The 14273-nt window shown below is 69.6% G+C and overlaps 1 protein-coding gene across 5 annotated transcripts; it reads right to left on the reverse strand.

The window, feature by feature from the left end:
• Position 1: 1 nt before the first annotated feature.
• DBN1 (drebrin 1) lies at positions 2 to 11515 on the reverse strand. Of its 5 annotated transcripts, none has more exons than XM_074883906.1 (15): positions 11306 to 11515; positions 6949 to 7004; positions 6737 to 6849; positions 6482 to 6556; positions 6257 to 6403; positions 6015 to 6092; positions 5764 to 5915; positions 5529 to 5592; positions 5334 to 5393; positions 5063 to 5177; positions 3714 to 3851; positions 2620 to 2751; positions 1013 to 1563; positions 830 to 932; positions 2 to 728 (listed from the first exon to the last, which is right to left on the reverse strand). In XM_074883906.1, exons 1-15 carry the CDS (start codon positions 11389 to 11391, stop codon positions 658 to 660), a joined length of 1941 nt encoding a protein of 646 aa, XP_074740007.1. In that variant the 5' UTR covers positions 11392 to 11515; the 3' UTR covers positions 2 to 657. The 5 variants fall into 5 exon arrangements, with proteins under 5 accessions (XP_074740007.1, XP_074740006.1, XP_074740009.1 ...); XM_074883905.1 differs by having other exon boundaries at positions 3714 to 3854; XM_074883908.1 differs by lacking the exon at positions 11306 to 11515 and adding an exon at positions 8073 to 8142 and having other exon boundaries at positions 3714 to 3854.
• Between the last annotated feature and the right edge of the window lie 2758 nt (positions 11516 to 14273).

Genomic DNA, 14273 nt, shown 5'->3' on the forward strand with positions numbered 1-14273 from the left:
GTGGGAGTCGCTTTATTTATTAACAGACATGAGCACACCGCCGGTACAGAACTTGTGCTTTCCAAAAACAGTTACCGTAGGGGGGGGAAGAAGGGCCAAGCAGGGGCCAAGCGGGGGGGGGAGGGAGGGGGGGGGTCCCGGCAAGGAAGGAGTGGGGGGAGGGTAAAAGCCCCACACCAGCTCCCTGCCGGGGTTTGGGGGGGGCGCCGCTGGCCGCAGCCTCGCCTCGGTCAGGTCACTTTATTGCCATATTCATTTATTATTATTTTTTTTTTTTTTTTTGAACTCGTGCAAAGTACTGGGGGGCTCCCGGGGGGGCACGAAGAGAACGAGGACCCTGTCCCACAGCCGGGCAGGGGATGCGAGCGTGTATGTGTCCCCCCCCCCCGAAAGGGCTCTGGGGCAGCGAGGGGGGGACTGCTAAGGGGGGGCTGGGGGGCTGACACGGCTCCTACCGACAACTTAAAAAAGAGAGGAGGCAGAGAGGGGGCTCTAAAAGATGCCCCAGAGCGGGGGCGCAGTGGGGTGGCCCCCACCCAGAGGCCTCATCCTGCAGGGCCCCGGCAGGGTGAGGGGGGGACCCGGCCCCCGGCTGTGGCCCCCTCACGCCCTGCGCTGGCCGGGGTGGGCTGCCTGCGCCGGCAGCGGGGCCCGGACTTACAGGCCCCCCCCGAAGCTCTCCTCTTCCTCGGGCAGGGGGTCTGCATCCCAGCATGTGATGTCGATCTCTGGGGCACAGGGAAGGGGGGGTCAGGGCAGTGGGGGGTGTCCCACAGAGGGACAGACACACACACACACACACCCCCTCCCCCTCACCATCCCCACTCACCTGGGGGCTTGTTGTAGAAGATGGGCTGGGGGGCTTTGGCCGACGGCTCCTCGGTGGGGGGCACCTCCTCCTCCTGGGACTGGCTGAAGTAGCCCTCGCTGGCCTGAGATGGGGGGGGGGGGCAGGTGGTAAGGACCCGCCCCCCCCAGCCACCTCATCACCCCCCCCCCCGAAGATGCTCACCTGCTCCCCACGACCTGGCGTCCCATCTTTGGGGGCCATCTCCCCGTTGGTGATAGGGGGGGTCTCTCGGCCCGGGGTGTCCTCCTGGGGGGCACGCTGGCAGCCGAGCCCCCGGGGGTGGGGGTCCCCCCCACTGGCTGCCTCCTCCTCCTGCTCCGCATCACAGAAGGTGGCAGGGGGCTCAGGCAGCTCGTCCAGGCTCAGCAGGGCCCCCTCGTCGGGCAGTGTGGCCGGGGTGCCCTCAGGAACAGGGGTGGCAGGCAGGGGCCAGGCAGCAGGGGGGGTCGCCCCGTCGCTCTGCCACAGGTCGATGAGGCTCTCGGGGTTGGGGGCCCCCCCGGGCTGGGGCTCAGCAGCTGCGGGTGGTGGGGAGGGCTCGGCGGGCTCCAAGGTCACCAGGTCCCCCAGGGTGTCACCCCCCGTTGTCCACACTGGCCTGGGGCTGGGCTCGTCCCCGGGGGGCTCGGTGGCCTTGTCCTCGGGCCCTGGGAACGGCCAGTGCTGCTCGGAGGTGGCCAGCCCGGCCTCCTGGGCGCTGGGGCTGGGGGAGTCTGCAAGGGGGGGGATGGCAGTCAGTGGGGACAGAACCCCCTTGTCCTGAGCTGGGGGACACCCAGGGACAGGGCTGCAGCTGGTGGGGGATGGGGGGGGGGGGGCATCCTTTGGGCTGGGCACAGCGAGGAGATGCTGCGGGGAGGGGATGGGTGGGAGTGGCTGGGCAGGGAGCAGACTGATGGCACACACCAGGGGACCGGGGGGACATGGAGGTGGGGGATAAGGTGAGATCACCTTGGGGGGGGACACCAGGTCCTGCTGGGGTGGGGGGAGTAGCTGGGAGGCACAGGGGGATGTGGAGGGCCCGGGGAGGGGGCCTGCACTGGGAAGATGCAGAAGGGAAGCTGGGATGCACCAGAGGATGGAAAGGGGCCAGTGGGGACACAGCAGGGACACATGGGGACTGCAGCAGAGCTGGCAGGGATGCACTGGGGCTGCAGCGGGACGGTGGGGGTGCACGGAGGGAGGGAAGCAACAACACTGGCAGGGACATACTGGGGGATGGCGCAGATAGGGCAGAGTCACACTGGGGGATGCAGCGGAGACAGGGGCTGCACTGGGGGGATGCTGCAGAGATGGGGGGCATGTACAGAGCAGGGGGGGTGCACTGGTGCTGGTGGAGATGCACTGGCTGGGGCAATGCACTGGAGATGGGGGGGATGCAGGGGGGGGTGCAGCAGAGACAGCAGGGGTGCACTGGTGTTAGAAAATGCACTGGAGACAGCGAGGATGCAATAATGACGGCGGGGCTGCGCTGGGGGGGATGCAGCAGAGGCGGCGGGGATGCACCGACGCAGAGCAGCGGATACGGCGGGGATGTGCTGGGGGACACAGCGGAGACGGCAGGGGCTGCACCGAGGGATGCAGACGGGACAGCACAGATGCAACTGAGCGATGCAAGGGAGGTTGGCAGGGCTGCGGCACCAGGGCTGCAGCGGGAGATGCAGAGGAGTTGAGGGGGCTGCGGGGGAGGGGGAATGCGTTGCAGGGAACCACGGGGATGTGCCCGGGCAGCCCCAGGCAGGGGCCAGCAGTGCCAGCCCTGCGCCCACCTTTGGGCGTTGCCGGCGTCTCGTCACCCGACGCACGGGTGCCCGGCTCGCCCAGCGGCGTGGCGGCCGGGCTGGACTCGCAGGGGCTGCAGCCCGCTGCTGAGGCCTTGCGGTAGGCGTCCGACTGGCTGCCTGCGGACAAGGGAGAGGGGGTGGCGTGGGGGGGGCTGCCCACATGGAGGGGGGACCAGCACCCCAGCACCGCCCCTGCTCCTGCCCCACGCCAACCCGGCCATGAGCTGTCAAATGCACGTCACCATGTACCTGCCACCACGTCATCCCCCCCCTGCGGTGGCGGGGCAGAGGCACCCATGGGTGCAGCAACCACCATGCCCCCCTCCGGACATCCCACCAGTCCCACACAGCCGCAGCCCCCACATCTGCCAGGTACGGGGACTGGCAGCCCCATAGCCGCCGTGGTGCACGTGGCCCTGCCCACACATCGCCCAGCTGGGCCCTGGCACAGCCTCGCCTCTGCAGGCACAGCTCCGTGCCCTGCTACCCCTGGCTGGGGGCAGGGGGCAAAGCCCCACATGGCCCCACGCACCATCTGGCCCCTTCTGCCCCACAGGCACAGCCCCACGCAATCCTGGGCAGAGTCTTTTCCATCCCGCGCTGCCCCACGGGCACAGTCCTGTGTGGTCCAGGGCACAGCCTGCCCTGTCCCCCTCTGGCCCATGGGCACAGCCTGCTCCATCCACCTCTACCCTGTGAGCAGAGCTGCCCTGTGGCCCCTCTGTCCCACGGGCACAGCCTGCTCCACCCCATGGCAGAGCATCATCTCCCCAGGCACAGCTCTGCCCTGTGCCCGTCTGTCCCATGGGCACAGCCTGCCCAGTGCCCCCTCCCCATACCACGGGCACAACCTGCTGCATCCCCCACCCCATGGGGCCAGCCCCAGCCAGGGTGTGCGGGGTGCCCGTGGGAGCGGGTACAGTCCCCGCCTGGGTGTCCGGCCCCCTCGGGGTGCCTGCGTGAGGGGCGCTGCCTCTGCTGTCGGTCCAGTGTGCCGTGGGGCTGGGGTGGGCTGTGGGGCGGCCGCCCACGGCTTGGCCCCCCCAGAGCTGTGCACTTGGGGGCTCCCAGCTACCTACATGGGAAGAAAGAGGAGAGATTTGGGGTGCGGTGGCAGGTGATATAGGGGAAGGGGGTCCGTGGGGGGGAGGAGGAGGAGGAGGAGGAAGAAGGCGGCCCACTGTCAGCTGTCTTTATGAAAGGACAGTGCAGACGACCTGCTGAGAGAAAGACAGACAGACGGACGGACGGAGAGAGAGAGAGCAAAGAGATGGGTCAGTCCCTGCTCAGCGCAGCCATGGCGGGGCCAGGGCACCGGGGCACTGGGATGGGAGGATGGAGGGATGGGAGGCACCACCAACAGTGGGGCAGGAGGATGGTGAGACAAGAAGATGGAAAGACAGCAGGACAGAAGGATGGGAGGCAGTGCTGCATGGCCAGGTGGGGAGAGAGGCCAGGACACGGCCATGGGACCAACTATCTGCTCAGGCACAGCACAGCCCCACAGCACGAACCCACAGCACAAACCCACGGCACAACCCACGGCACAACTCACGGCACAACCCACGGCACGGCCCCACGGCACGGCCACAACACACAGCCCACGGCACGACCCACGGCACAGCCCCACAGCATCGCCCCGAGGCACAACTCCACAGCACAGCCCCACGGCACAGCCCATGGCATGACCCATGGCATGACCCCACAGCAACAACACACACTGCAGGCCCCCCCCCACCCCAGCACAGCCCCTCCAGCACAGCACCCCAGCACAACCCCCCCGCACAGCCTCGTGACATGGCCCCACAGCCGGAGGCGGCAACAGGACAGCCAGCCCCTGCCCTCGAGCCACAAAAAGAGTCCCAGGGCTGGACCCCGGACTGTGGGGCAGCCCAGCCTCCCCACGGGGCACCCCCTGCCAGCTGGGAGCACGTCGGGTGCCCCACTCCCTCCTGCCCCTTTTATCTTCCCCCGTGGGATGAGTTTCCTCCCCAAGCCACACCTGGACCTCCAGTTGCACCCCCCCCTGCCGCACCGACCACACTGCCACACCAGCTGCCGGCGCGGTGCCGTGACAGGTGAGCGGATGGCACCCAGCAGGGAGCAGGATGAGCCCCCCCGCCTTGCTGAAGACACCCCGGCATCCAGCCCCTGCCAAGCTGCCCCAGCTGCAGGGGCCACATGAGGTGCAGTGGCAGTGGCAGTGATGGTAGCACAGCAGAGCAGGACGATCCTCTGCTGTCCTCGTGCCCCCGGCACCCACAACCGCGGCACCGGGGATGACGGAGGGGACATTACAGCCCTGGTCTCCCCAGCTCCTGCTGCAACCTGCAGAGAGCCCCAGCAGCACCGCACTCACCTGCTCCGCAACCCCCCCCCCGACCTCTCTGTGCCCTCCCCGGTGCCCTCAGCCCGCCCATCCCCTCACCTGTCCTGTGGCTGCCCGGTGAGACGGCGTCACCACTGCCTGATGCCACCCGCTCCTGCTGCTTGAAGAAGTCCCGGGGGTTGTCGGGCCGTTGAGCAATGATGGCAGCAGCCTCCTGCAGGGATGGGGGAGGCTGAGACCCACCACCCCAGTGGCATGGGGCTGCAGGACCACCCCCCCATGCAACCCCCCACTGGGTCCCCATCCAGCTGCGGGCACCGCTGGCTGGGCAGCAAGGACAGGCACCGGGCACGGCCGCCGTCGCATTCACCTCCACTTCTGACTCCGATTTCCTGAGCTGCTGCCTGTCGTCCTCCTCTTGCTGCTCCCCCTGGGAAGAGATGTGGTGTCATCCCCCAGCCCCAGGACGTCCTGGGGACCTGGCTAGGAAAAGCCCTTCCCCGGGGGTGATGCCGGGTGGCAGCTCCGGCTCCAACCCCAGCCCCACGCCCACCGCAGCACTTACGAAGATGGACTGCTCCTTCAGGCGCTGCCGGGCCTCCTCCGCCTCCATGCTCTGCTGCTTCCTCCTGTGACGGGGGCACGGGAGAGGGGCTGGGCACCGGCTCCTGCCAGTCCCTACCCCAACCCCATCCCATGAACGAACACCCATGCGCCCACCCAGACGCTCACAGCACGTGCACAGCCATCCCGGACAGGCACATCCTCGCACACGAGCCCCACCCCGGCCCCCGCCGTGCCTGTGCTCCTCGATCTGCTCCTCGCGCTCCCGGTAGCGCCGCTCCCGCTCCTCCTGCTCCAGCCGCTCCTGCTCCATCCGCTCCTGCTCGAACCGCAGCCGGGCGTCCAGGGCCTTTTTCCGCTCCTCCTCCTTACGCAATTCCTCCTCTTTCTGGGGTGGGAGGATATGAAGGACGGGGCTGCCCATCAGCCCGCCAGCGGCTCACCCTGCTCCCCATGAGCTACCGGTTGCCCTCACCCCATACCCCACCTTGGCCTGTTCCCAGAACTGCTCCCGGTTGAGCCGCTTCATCTCCACGGTGGCGTCGGTTTTCTGGTAAGTGGTGCCCTGGGACGGAGGAGAGGCAGGGGGGGCGGAGGGGCTGGGATCAGTGAGGGGGAATAACAGTAAGCGGCACACGGGGTGACGGGCTGCGGCAGACAGGAGCCCCGGGCGGGAGGGATGCCCCGCGCCCGCCGCCATCATCGCCATCACCACCACGGGGACATTACCACGGGCTCAGTGTTCTCGTCCTCCCGCAGCCGCAGGCGGTGCAGCACCGGGCTGGAGACGCGGGCCAGCCCGTTGGAGAGCCGCTGTCCGATGGCCCCTGGGTCGATGTCCTCCACGCTGCTGGCGTTGACGATGACGTCCACGCCCTGGGTAGGGAGCAATCAGCCATCAGGGACCAGGGTCGGTGTCCCGATGGCATTGTCCCCCTCCCCGGCATTACCCACCTGGAAGAATTCAGCGATCTTGGCCACGTGGCTGGCGCAGGCACATTTGCGGGCATCCGGCACGTCCTCGCCCACCTGTGGCAGCCAGGGAGGGGCTGAGCCGGGGAGGGGTGGCAGGGTGACCCCCACCCCGCTGACCACCCCCGGGCAGAGGGACCATGGGGCACCCTCACCCCCCGCCCCCGCCCCCGGCGGGCTTCTCCCTTGCACGCAGGGGCACGGCAGCCCTCCCCCAGCATGGCCCCCCCCACTCACCCAGTTGACCAGGACATATTTGGGGAGCACAGCCTGGGGGTCTTTGACGCTGCAGAAGCCGTACATCACCTTCTGGATCTCAAAGTGGCCGGAGAGCTCCAGCAAACCTCCGCCTGGCACAGCACCGTCAGCCCACGTCCACCCAGCACTGGGATGGGTGCCGGGGAAAACGCTGGCAGAGCCGAGCCAGCTGCGGGGACAGAGGATCTTACCTCCCGATGCTGCCAGCTTCAGGTCATCGGAGCCATCCTCGTACGTGTAGAGGGCCCTGGGGAGACAGCATGGGTGAGCCACCGCCAGGGGGGAGTGCAGGGTGGACCCCCCTTCCCCATCCTGCTAACACTGAGGTCAGGGCAGGTCCTGGGGGACCAGTCAGGTGTCCCCAAGCTGCCACACAGCCGCCACAACTCCTTGTCCATCACCACTGCGAAGGGCCAGGCTGCCAGGCAGAGCAGGCAGGACTTCAGGCAGTCCCACCCTGCTGGCTGGCAGCCATGGGGCAGGATCCCAAGGTCAGGGACAGACGGGTCACTTGGGCACAGGAACCAGCTGGCTGCTGTGCTGCAGGCCATCACAGCCTCGTAGTTCCTTGCACACCCATCCCTGTCCCTCCTCGACCCTGTCGGTTACCGACCAACTTTGGGGACAGCCCTGCGTCCCAGCAGGGAACTCGGGGCTGCTCACGTGCCCGGCTGCGTGAGCCGCCAGCCCGGCAGGCACCAGGCCGGGGGAGGACGCCGGAGCACCAGCAGCAGCAAATCAATGTGCCGCCGGGGTGTGATGGGGCCGTCATGGAGACTGTTCCTTGGAAACCATTCCCAGCCGATGGGAAACCCCCTCTCGCTCCCACCGCGCCCCAGCCAGCCCCCCCGGGGCTCCGCGGGGACCCCCGCCAGCCTGCACCTCCCCAGAGGCGTGCAGCCAGCTATGGGGTGGGGGGGGTGGGGGGGGAGGACGCATGCCAAATCGGTCCAGGGCGGGTGGGCGAGGGGATGGATGTTGCTAGGCAACCAGCATCCTCCATCGCCATGGCAACCCCCCCCCATCCCAGCTGGGATGCAGCTCGCCCCGATGACGAGGTGATTAGTGGAGGGGAGCGGGGGAGGCAGGCAGGCAGCGGGGACCTGCTGGGGCCTGGCAGGCACCCAAACCTGCCTGCCACCCATCACACGCTGCACCCGGAAAGCCGGGGCCGCCCGTGCTGGACGCCCCCCCCCCCCCATCCCTGCACCAGGGTGGGCAGGCGGCTCTGCCGATCGGCATTCGGCTGGCGGCGCCCGTGCAGTGCTTGCCAGAGAGCCAAAATCCCCGCGGTGCTGGGCAGAGCTGTCCTCACCCGAGCTTGCAGCTTCCAGCCAGAGCCTGGGAGATGGGAATCAGGGGGGTCCCTACAGGCAGAGCCAACCCCAAACCGGGGCCATGGCTGGACCCCGGCAGCTGAAAAACAAGGGGAAGGCAGGCAGGCACCTAACATGGAGGGGGCCTCCCTCCGTCCCCTGGTACCCACTGCGTCGAGCCCCCGGCAGCGAGCCGCAGATAATTGCACCAACAAGATTGACTTTAATCCGCACATCCCGATCCCGCTAATCGGCCGCCCCAGCCGGCGCCAGCTCCCGGCCTGGAGCTGGCAAAGCGACTGCAAAGCGTCGTCTGTGATGGGGAAGGGCGGCAAATGCAGCCCCTGCCTGCAACCGCAGCCCCGGCTCGGGGGACCTGCTGTGATCCCCCAGGACTGGCGGGAGGATGGCAGCAGTTTGGGGGAGCCCAGGGCTGCGGGCAGGGGTTGGGGGCTCACAGGGTGGGATGCAGCTGGCTGCAGAGGGAGGGAAACAAATAGGACAGAGCCACGGCATGGCTGCCTGGGGAGCCCTGAAGGTGTTGGGGACACCCACTGCCTGCTCACCCCGCCAGGACCCTGCCATGCAGGGTGGTACCTGAGTGCAGTGCTGCTGCCTGCACCCAGGGGTGCTCCCAGGGCAGCCAGGGCTTGACACAGAAACAGAGCCCTGCCCCAAGCGCAGCCCAGCGGCGCGGTCTGACCCCATACTGGGATGGAGGATCTGGAGGTTTCCAGTTCTGGGGCCAGCAGGGCCATGCTGGGGCTAGCAGCATCCCCAGGGGTGTCCCCAGGGACCCACAGCCCATCAGCATCACCACAGGCCCTGGCAGCGGGGACCAGCTGCGCCACAGCGGGTGCAGGCAGCATCGTGTATCGCTGATCCCCTTCCATGGGCTTTAACCCCCTCCACCCAGCCCATACAGCCCCTTCCCACCTGCTGGGCTCCAGGCATGTAGGTCACCCGTGGGTGGCAGTGCCTCATGCAGCCCAGGGAGGAGGGGTCTCCACGGCCAGGGGACTCTGGCAAGGATCCCCCATCACCCCGCCAAGGGGACAGCGGCCCCACTGCCCTCGCATGGCCCCATGGCTCACCGGAGCAGGCGGAGCAGTGTCCGTGGGTGCCAGCACCTGGGGCACCCACAGCTGCCAGCCCCCCACGCCACAGCCGGGGAGGGGGAGCATCGCCCCAGCCGGCCCGCCCCAGCCCGGGCACATGTGTTTCCAATGTGGCTGGGAGCTCCAGGGAGTCGGCGTGCTCAGAAAGCAGCACCAAATTCCTTTCTGATCGAGTAATGGGCCCCAGCAGCCTCCGCGGGGCCGGGCAGGGGGAGGGGACGCTCGGACCCTCCAGGACCGAGCTGGACTGGGGGAAATCCCAGACTAAACACAGGGATCCCGGCTGGGCAAGAGCGCAGCATCCCCCGGCACCAGCCCAGGGCCAGGCTCCGGCGCAGTGTCCTCACAGCCCCTGGCTCAGCCAGGCTGGGCCACCGCCGAGGGATGGTCCCCATCACCCTGCCTGATGCAGCCCCCCCAGCATTACCCCTCATCCCATACCCAGGCGCTGGGTCCAGCAGCGGGGATGCTGCTCCCACTGGCACCGAGTGCTGGGCATCCCCGGTGACCCCAGGATGGAGGGGCTGGGGATGACGGGGAGAGCTCAGCCCTCAGGTGGGGGCTCGCTGCCTGGCCGAGGCTCAGTGCTGGACGTGCGGGGTGCCCAGCCCCGGTGCTCACCTTCCCAGGAACCGTTTCTGCTGCTCTCAGCAGCTTTGGCAGGGAGGGCTCCTTTGCAGCGGATGCCGGGAAGCGAGATGTACCCAGGGCTGACAGCTGCCTCCTGGCCGGCAGCACGCACCGCGCTCGCCCACGGCGCCCTTGGGCTGGCGGCAGGACCGCGGGGCTCCCCGGAGACCCGGGGCTGGCAGGGAGCGGGACCTGCCCAGGCCCACACAGCCCGGGGGGCTCCCAGCCCTGTCCCGAGAGCAGGGACCCGGCTAGAGAGCGGCGTGCACCCCGGCTGGGTGCTGGGTGCCCCCCAGCTGGGCGGTGGGTGCCCCCCAGCTGGGTGCACGGTAGGCACCCCCACCAGAGAGCAGCATGCACAGCATGGACCCAGCACCCCACGCTGCCCAGCACCCCGGCTCTGCCCAGCGAGCTGCACCCCAAGGTGCCGGCAGCAGCCCTCCCCACGCACAGCACAGGCGCCTCGGGGGGACAAGGAGGGGGTCCCGGGGCAGACACCCCGGCCAGCCCCACGGCACCCGGGTGGGGCTGGGAGATGTGGGTGGGTGCTGGGACAATCAGGGTGGCGGTGGGGAGATGCTCCCTGCGGGTGCTGCGCCGGCTGCGGCGGGGCCTGGATCCGGCCGGGCCCCGTTGCCCGCAGCTCGGGGTGCCCCGCACTGGAGGTACAGGCGGAGCACGACACCCCCGGAGGTCCCGCCGGGGAAGGCCACCCCCCGCCCCGAGCCCGCAGCAGCCCCAGCCCGGCGGGGTGGTCCCGGGCCGACGCACCGCGGCCCCCCCCGCGGGGATGGGGCACCCCGGGATTGTGGCGGAGCCGAGGACAGCGGAGCCGGGGTGGGGGGTGATGCCCGGTGCCGCCGCGGCCTCAGGCCTCGCTCCGTCGGGCAGTGGGGCCGCCCGCTGCCGGGGCACCGGCGGGGCCGGCCGGGCGCGAGGCCGGGCTGGGGGCGCCCCGTTCCCTCCCCCCCCCCCGACCCCGCCGGGCGCCCCTGCCCGCGGCTCCGGCTCCAGACAATGGCGAGGGACCCGGGGCCGGGCCCAACACCGGGGGGGACCCCCGGGCCCTCCCCGCCGTGCGCGGACCCCCCCCGCTCCCTACGCTCGCTGCCCGCCGGGGGGTCGCGCCATGCCGGGGGCTCCCGGGGCGTAGGGGGGGGGAAGGGGGGGGGGGGGGCGGGGAGCGGCGGGTCCCGGCGCTCGCACGTGCCGGCCCGGCGCAGACAAAGCGGGGACCGCGCCCCGGCCCGGTGCGGCGGCGGCGGGCAGGTGCGGGCACCGGTGGCGACGGGCCGGGCACACACCCCCCCCCCCCCAACACACCGCCCCACCCGCCTTTGTGTGCCGGGGCTCCCGGCACCGCGGGCCCGGGGCGGCGGGGGGCGCAGCGCGGGGCGCGGCCGGTGTTACCGGGCGGCTCCGTGCACAAAGGGCGGCGGCGGCGGCGGGGACAAAGGGGCGGCGGCGGCGGCGGGCGCGCTCACCAGTCGGTGGGGCTGTCCTCGCCGATCACGTCCTGGTAGGAGGCGAGCAGCTCCAGGCGGTGCGCCGCGAAGCCGACGCCAGCCATGGCGGGGCCGGGATGCTGCCGGGGGGACCGGAGGGACCGGCCGCCTGCCCGCCTCCGAGACACTGCCGCAGCGGCCGGGCGGAGGGGCGAGCGGCGGGGAGGCTCCGCCCGCCGCCGCGCCCGGTCCTAGCGCCGCGAACGGCGGCCCCCCCCCCCCACCCCCCCCCCCAACCTCCGCCCCCCCCCCCCCCCCCCCCCCCAGCCCGGCCCCTGCCCCCGCCCCGGCCCCCGGGGCACCCCCCGGGACACGCCGCCGGGACCCCTGGGGTGCGGGCAGCATCGCCCCCCACCCCCTCCCCGTTCCGGGCTGCCCCCCGCACCCGGTTCGCCCCCGGGATCCTTCACCCCGGGGACCCGCAGCCCGGGCTCGGCTCTGCCCCCGCACCCCGGGTCATCCCCCGCCCCACGGAGACTGAACCCCAGAAACCTGCCCCCCGGCTCAGGTCCCTCCTGGGATCCTGCACCCCGGGTGGTTCTGCACGCTGAGCTCCTGCCCTGGGGACCGGCGTTTGGTGCCACCCGCTCCTGGGGACCCTGCACCCTGGGCACCTGGCATGCTGGGTGCTCCTCTGCACCCCAGACCCTCCCCTGCCCCCTGTCCCCTCCACCCTGGGCACACCGGGAACCCTGTGCCCTCAGCTCCCCTCCACCCCCAGACCCTGTGCCCCGAGGGTTCCTCTCCAAGGACACGACACCGTGGGCTCTGCCCCTCCCAGGGGGTCGGTGGGTGCAGCCTTTGTACCCCTTGGGTGCCCGCCTGCCCCTTCACCCCCCGCTGCTCCCCAACCCCTCCAGTCCCCTCGGGACCCTGCCAGGCTGTGCACGATGGTGCCTTTTCCAGGAGGTTTGTGCCGGTTCCAGGAGGTTTTGCCTTTGTGTGAACTCACGAAATTGCTTTTGCACTGACCCACACAGGGCTCTGCGGGGGCTCCCTGGGTCCGCATGCTCCTGCCAGGACAGGCAGCATCACCCTGCCCAACCCTGCCTGCCCGACCCCCCATGCTGCCCCCGGCACTGCCCGCATCCCAGACCAGCCCCGCGCTGAGGTCTCTGTGCCAGAGCGGCAGCGTCCAGGGCCTTGATCCCCCCAGGCTGGGCTGATGCTGGTGTGGCCCTTCCCGAACCAAACCCTTCAGAGCAGCCTGTGGATGAGCCCCCCAGTTGTGGGACACAGGACAGGGTGCTGGGGGCCCTGCCTGTGCTGCCTGCTCCCCCCACGCCTGCACGCCCTCCTTGCACCAGCATTTCTGCGCCAGGCCGGAGCCGCCCTAAGAGGCTGCAAGAGTTTGCGAGCAGCTGTGGAGCAGCTGCCGGGGCCAGCACGGGGGCTGGGGCTGCAGCAGGCGCCCCGCGAGCAGCTCAGCTGGCTTTGGGGGTGGATGCGGTGGGACCCCGCTCGGGGACATGGTGGGAGCCCTGAGCCCGCTGCCGCCAGGCTTTGTTCTCGGAGCAGTGCGGCCGCAGCCCCTCCCCAGGCTCCACCTCCGCAGCCCACCCGAGACCCTCCTTCCGCTGCCTGTGCACAAGCTCCTCACATGGTGTGCAGAGCTGGTGGGCAAGAGCTGCTCTTGGCAAAGCATGGAGGCACCTTGGGTGGTAAGAGGCGTCATCAGTAGGGACCAGAGGCAACAGGGCACTGACCAGAGGGGCTGAGCCTCCAGTGGGTGCAGGCCTTGCAGCAGCACAAGGGAGATGCGTGGCTCTCCCTCAGGGAGAGGCAGGCTGGCTGTGGCACCGTGGCTCTCCTCTGGCCCTGCTCCAAGGCCGGGTAACCTGGGGCTGAGCTGGCACAACCTGTTCCCAGGCCGTGCTACCCCAGCAGGATCCGTCCCGCACGGCTGCCTGCCCCTGCCCTCCCCCCTCGCGGGTTCCTGTCCTGGCTGAGCCAGGGCTGGCTCGGTGACTGCTCACGTGGGGCCACGGTCACTTCACCTTCCCCTGCGCTTTCCCCTGACCTTGGCTGTGCAGCTGGGACTCGCACTCCGGCACTTACCACATCCCAGACAGGCACCGGCTGTTTCTGTCCCTTTTCGCAGCTGTGTCCTGCTGCTCCTCCGTGTGACCGTCCCATCGCCCGCATGTGCCCCAGCCTGAGCGCCCAGCCCAGCCCCAGCCTTCCTCCATCATTCCCACTTTCCCCTCCCTGTTTTTGATGGGGTTTTGCACCAGGGAGCTGTGGCACTGGGGAGATGTGGCACCGCAGCTGCAGGCCAGCTCTAGGTGATGCTGGGAGGCATTTGGCTTCCCACAGCCAGCTCCTGCCCCCAGCAGAACCTTCCAGCAGATTAGCAAGACAATTTTCCTTATGATTGCTCACCATGGTAAGAGCTGCAATTATTAATGACCGTTCCAGCTGCCAAAGCAGAGCGGGAGGAGCGGCTCTCCCCACACCCGCTGCCCCTGAGCCTGTTCCAGCCGGAGGTGCCGGCGCGGCCTCACACCCGTCCTTCGGGACGGCAGCTGCATCGCATGAGCGAACGCTTGGCTGCTCTACGCTGGAGCGCGCCCAGAGCTGGTGCACGTGGCCCACGCGTGCCCTGTGACTTCTTGTCCCCTGCACTGGATTTGGGGCCAAGGCACAGCAGGGACCCCCTGCAGGGTCCGACACCCATTTCCCCTTGCTGCAGCTTCTTTGCCCCCCAGATTAATTACCACCTCCGTTAGCAGTCCTGCCTGCTACAAAGAGAGGGACGAGCCAGGTGACATGAGGGGTCCAGCCCAGGCTGACACAGGCAGAGGAGGAGAAATTCGAGGTGAAGATTTTCCCCAGGAAGCTGGAAGGAGCTGAGTCAGGCCCCAGAGGGGAGCAGGGTGAGGGCTGACCGTGACCTTCCCAGCCAGCCACACCTCGCTCGGAGAAACCGCAGGCCTTGAGACAGCCA

This window comes from Strix uralensis, chromosome 14 (assembly GCF_047716275.1).
Source record: "Strix uralensis isolate ZFMK-TIS-50842 chromosome 14, bStrUra1, whole genome shotgun sequence".
NCBI classification, from domain to species: domain Eukaryota; kingdom Metazoa; phylum Chordata; class Aves; order Strigiformes; family Strigidae; genus Strix; species Strix uralensis.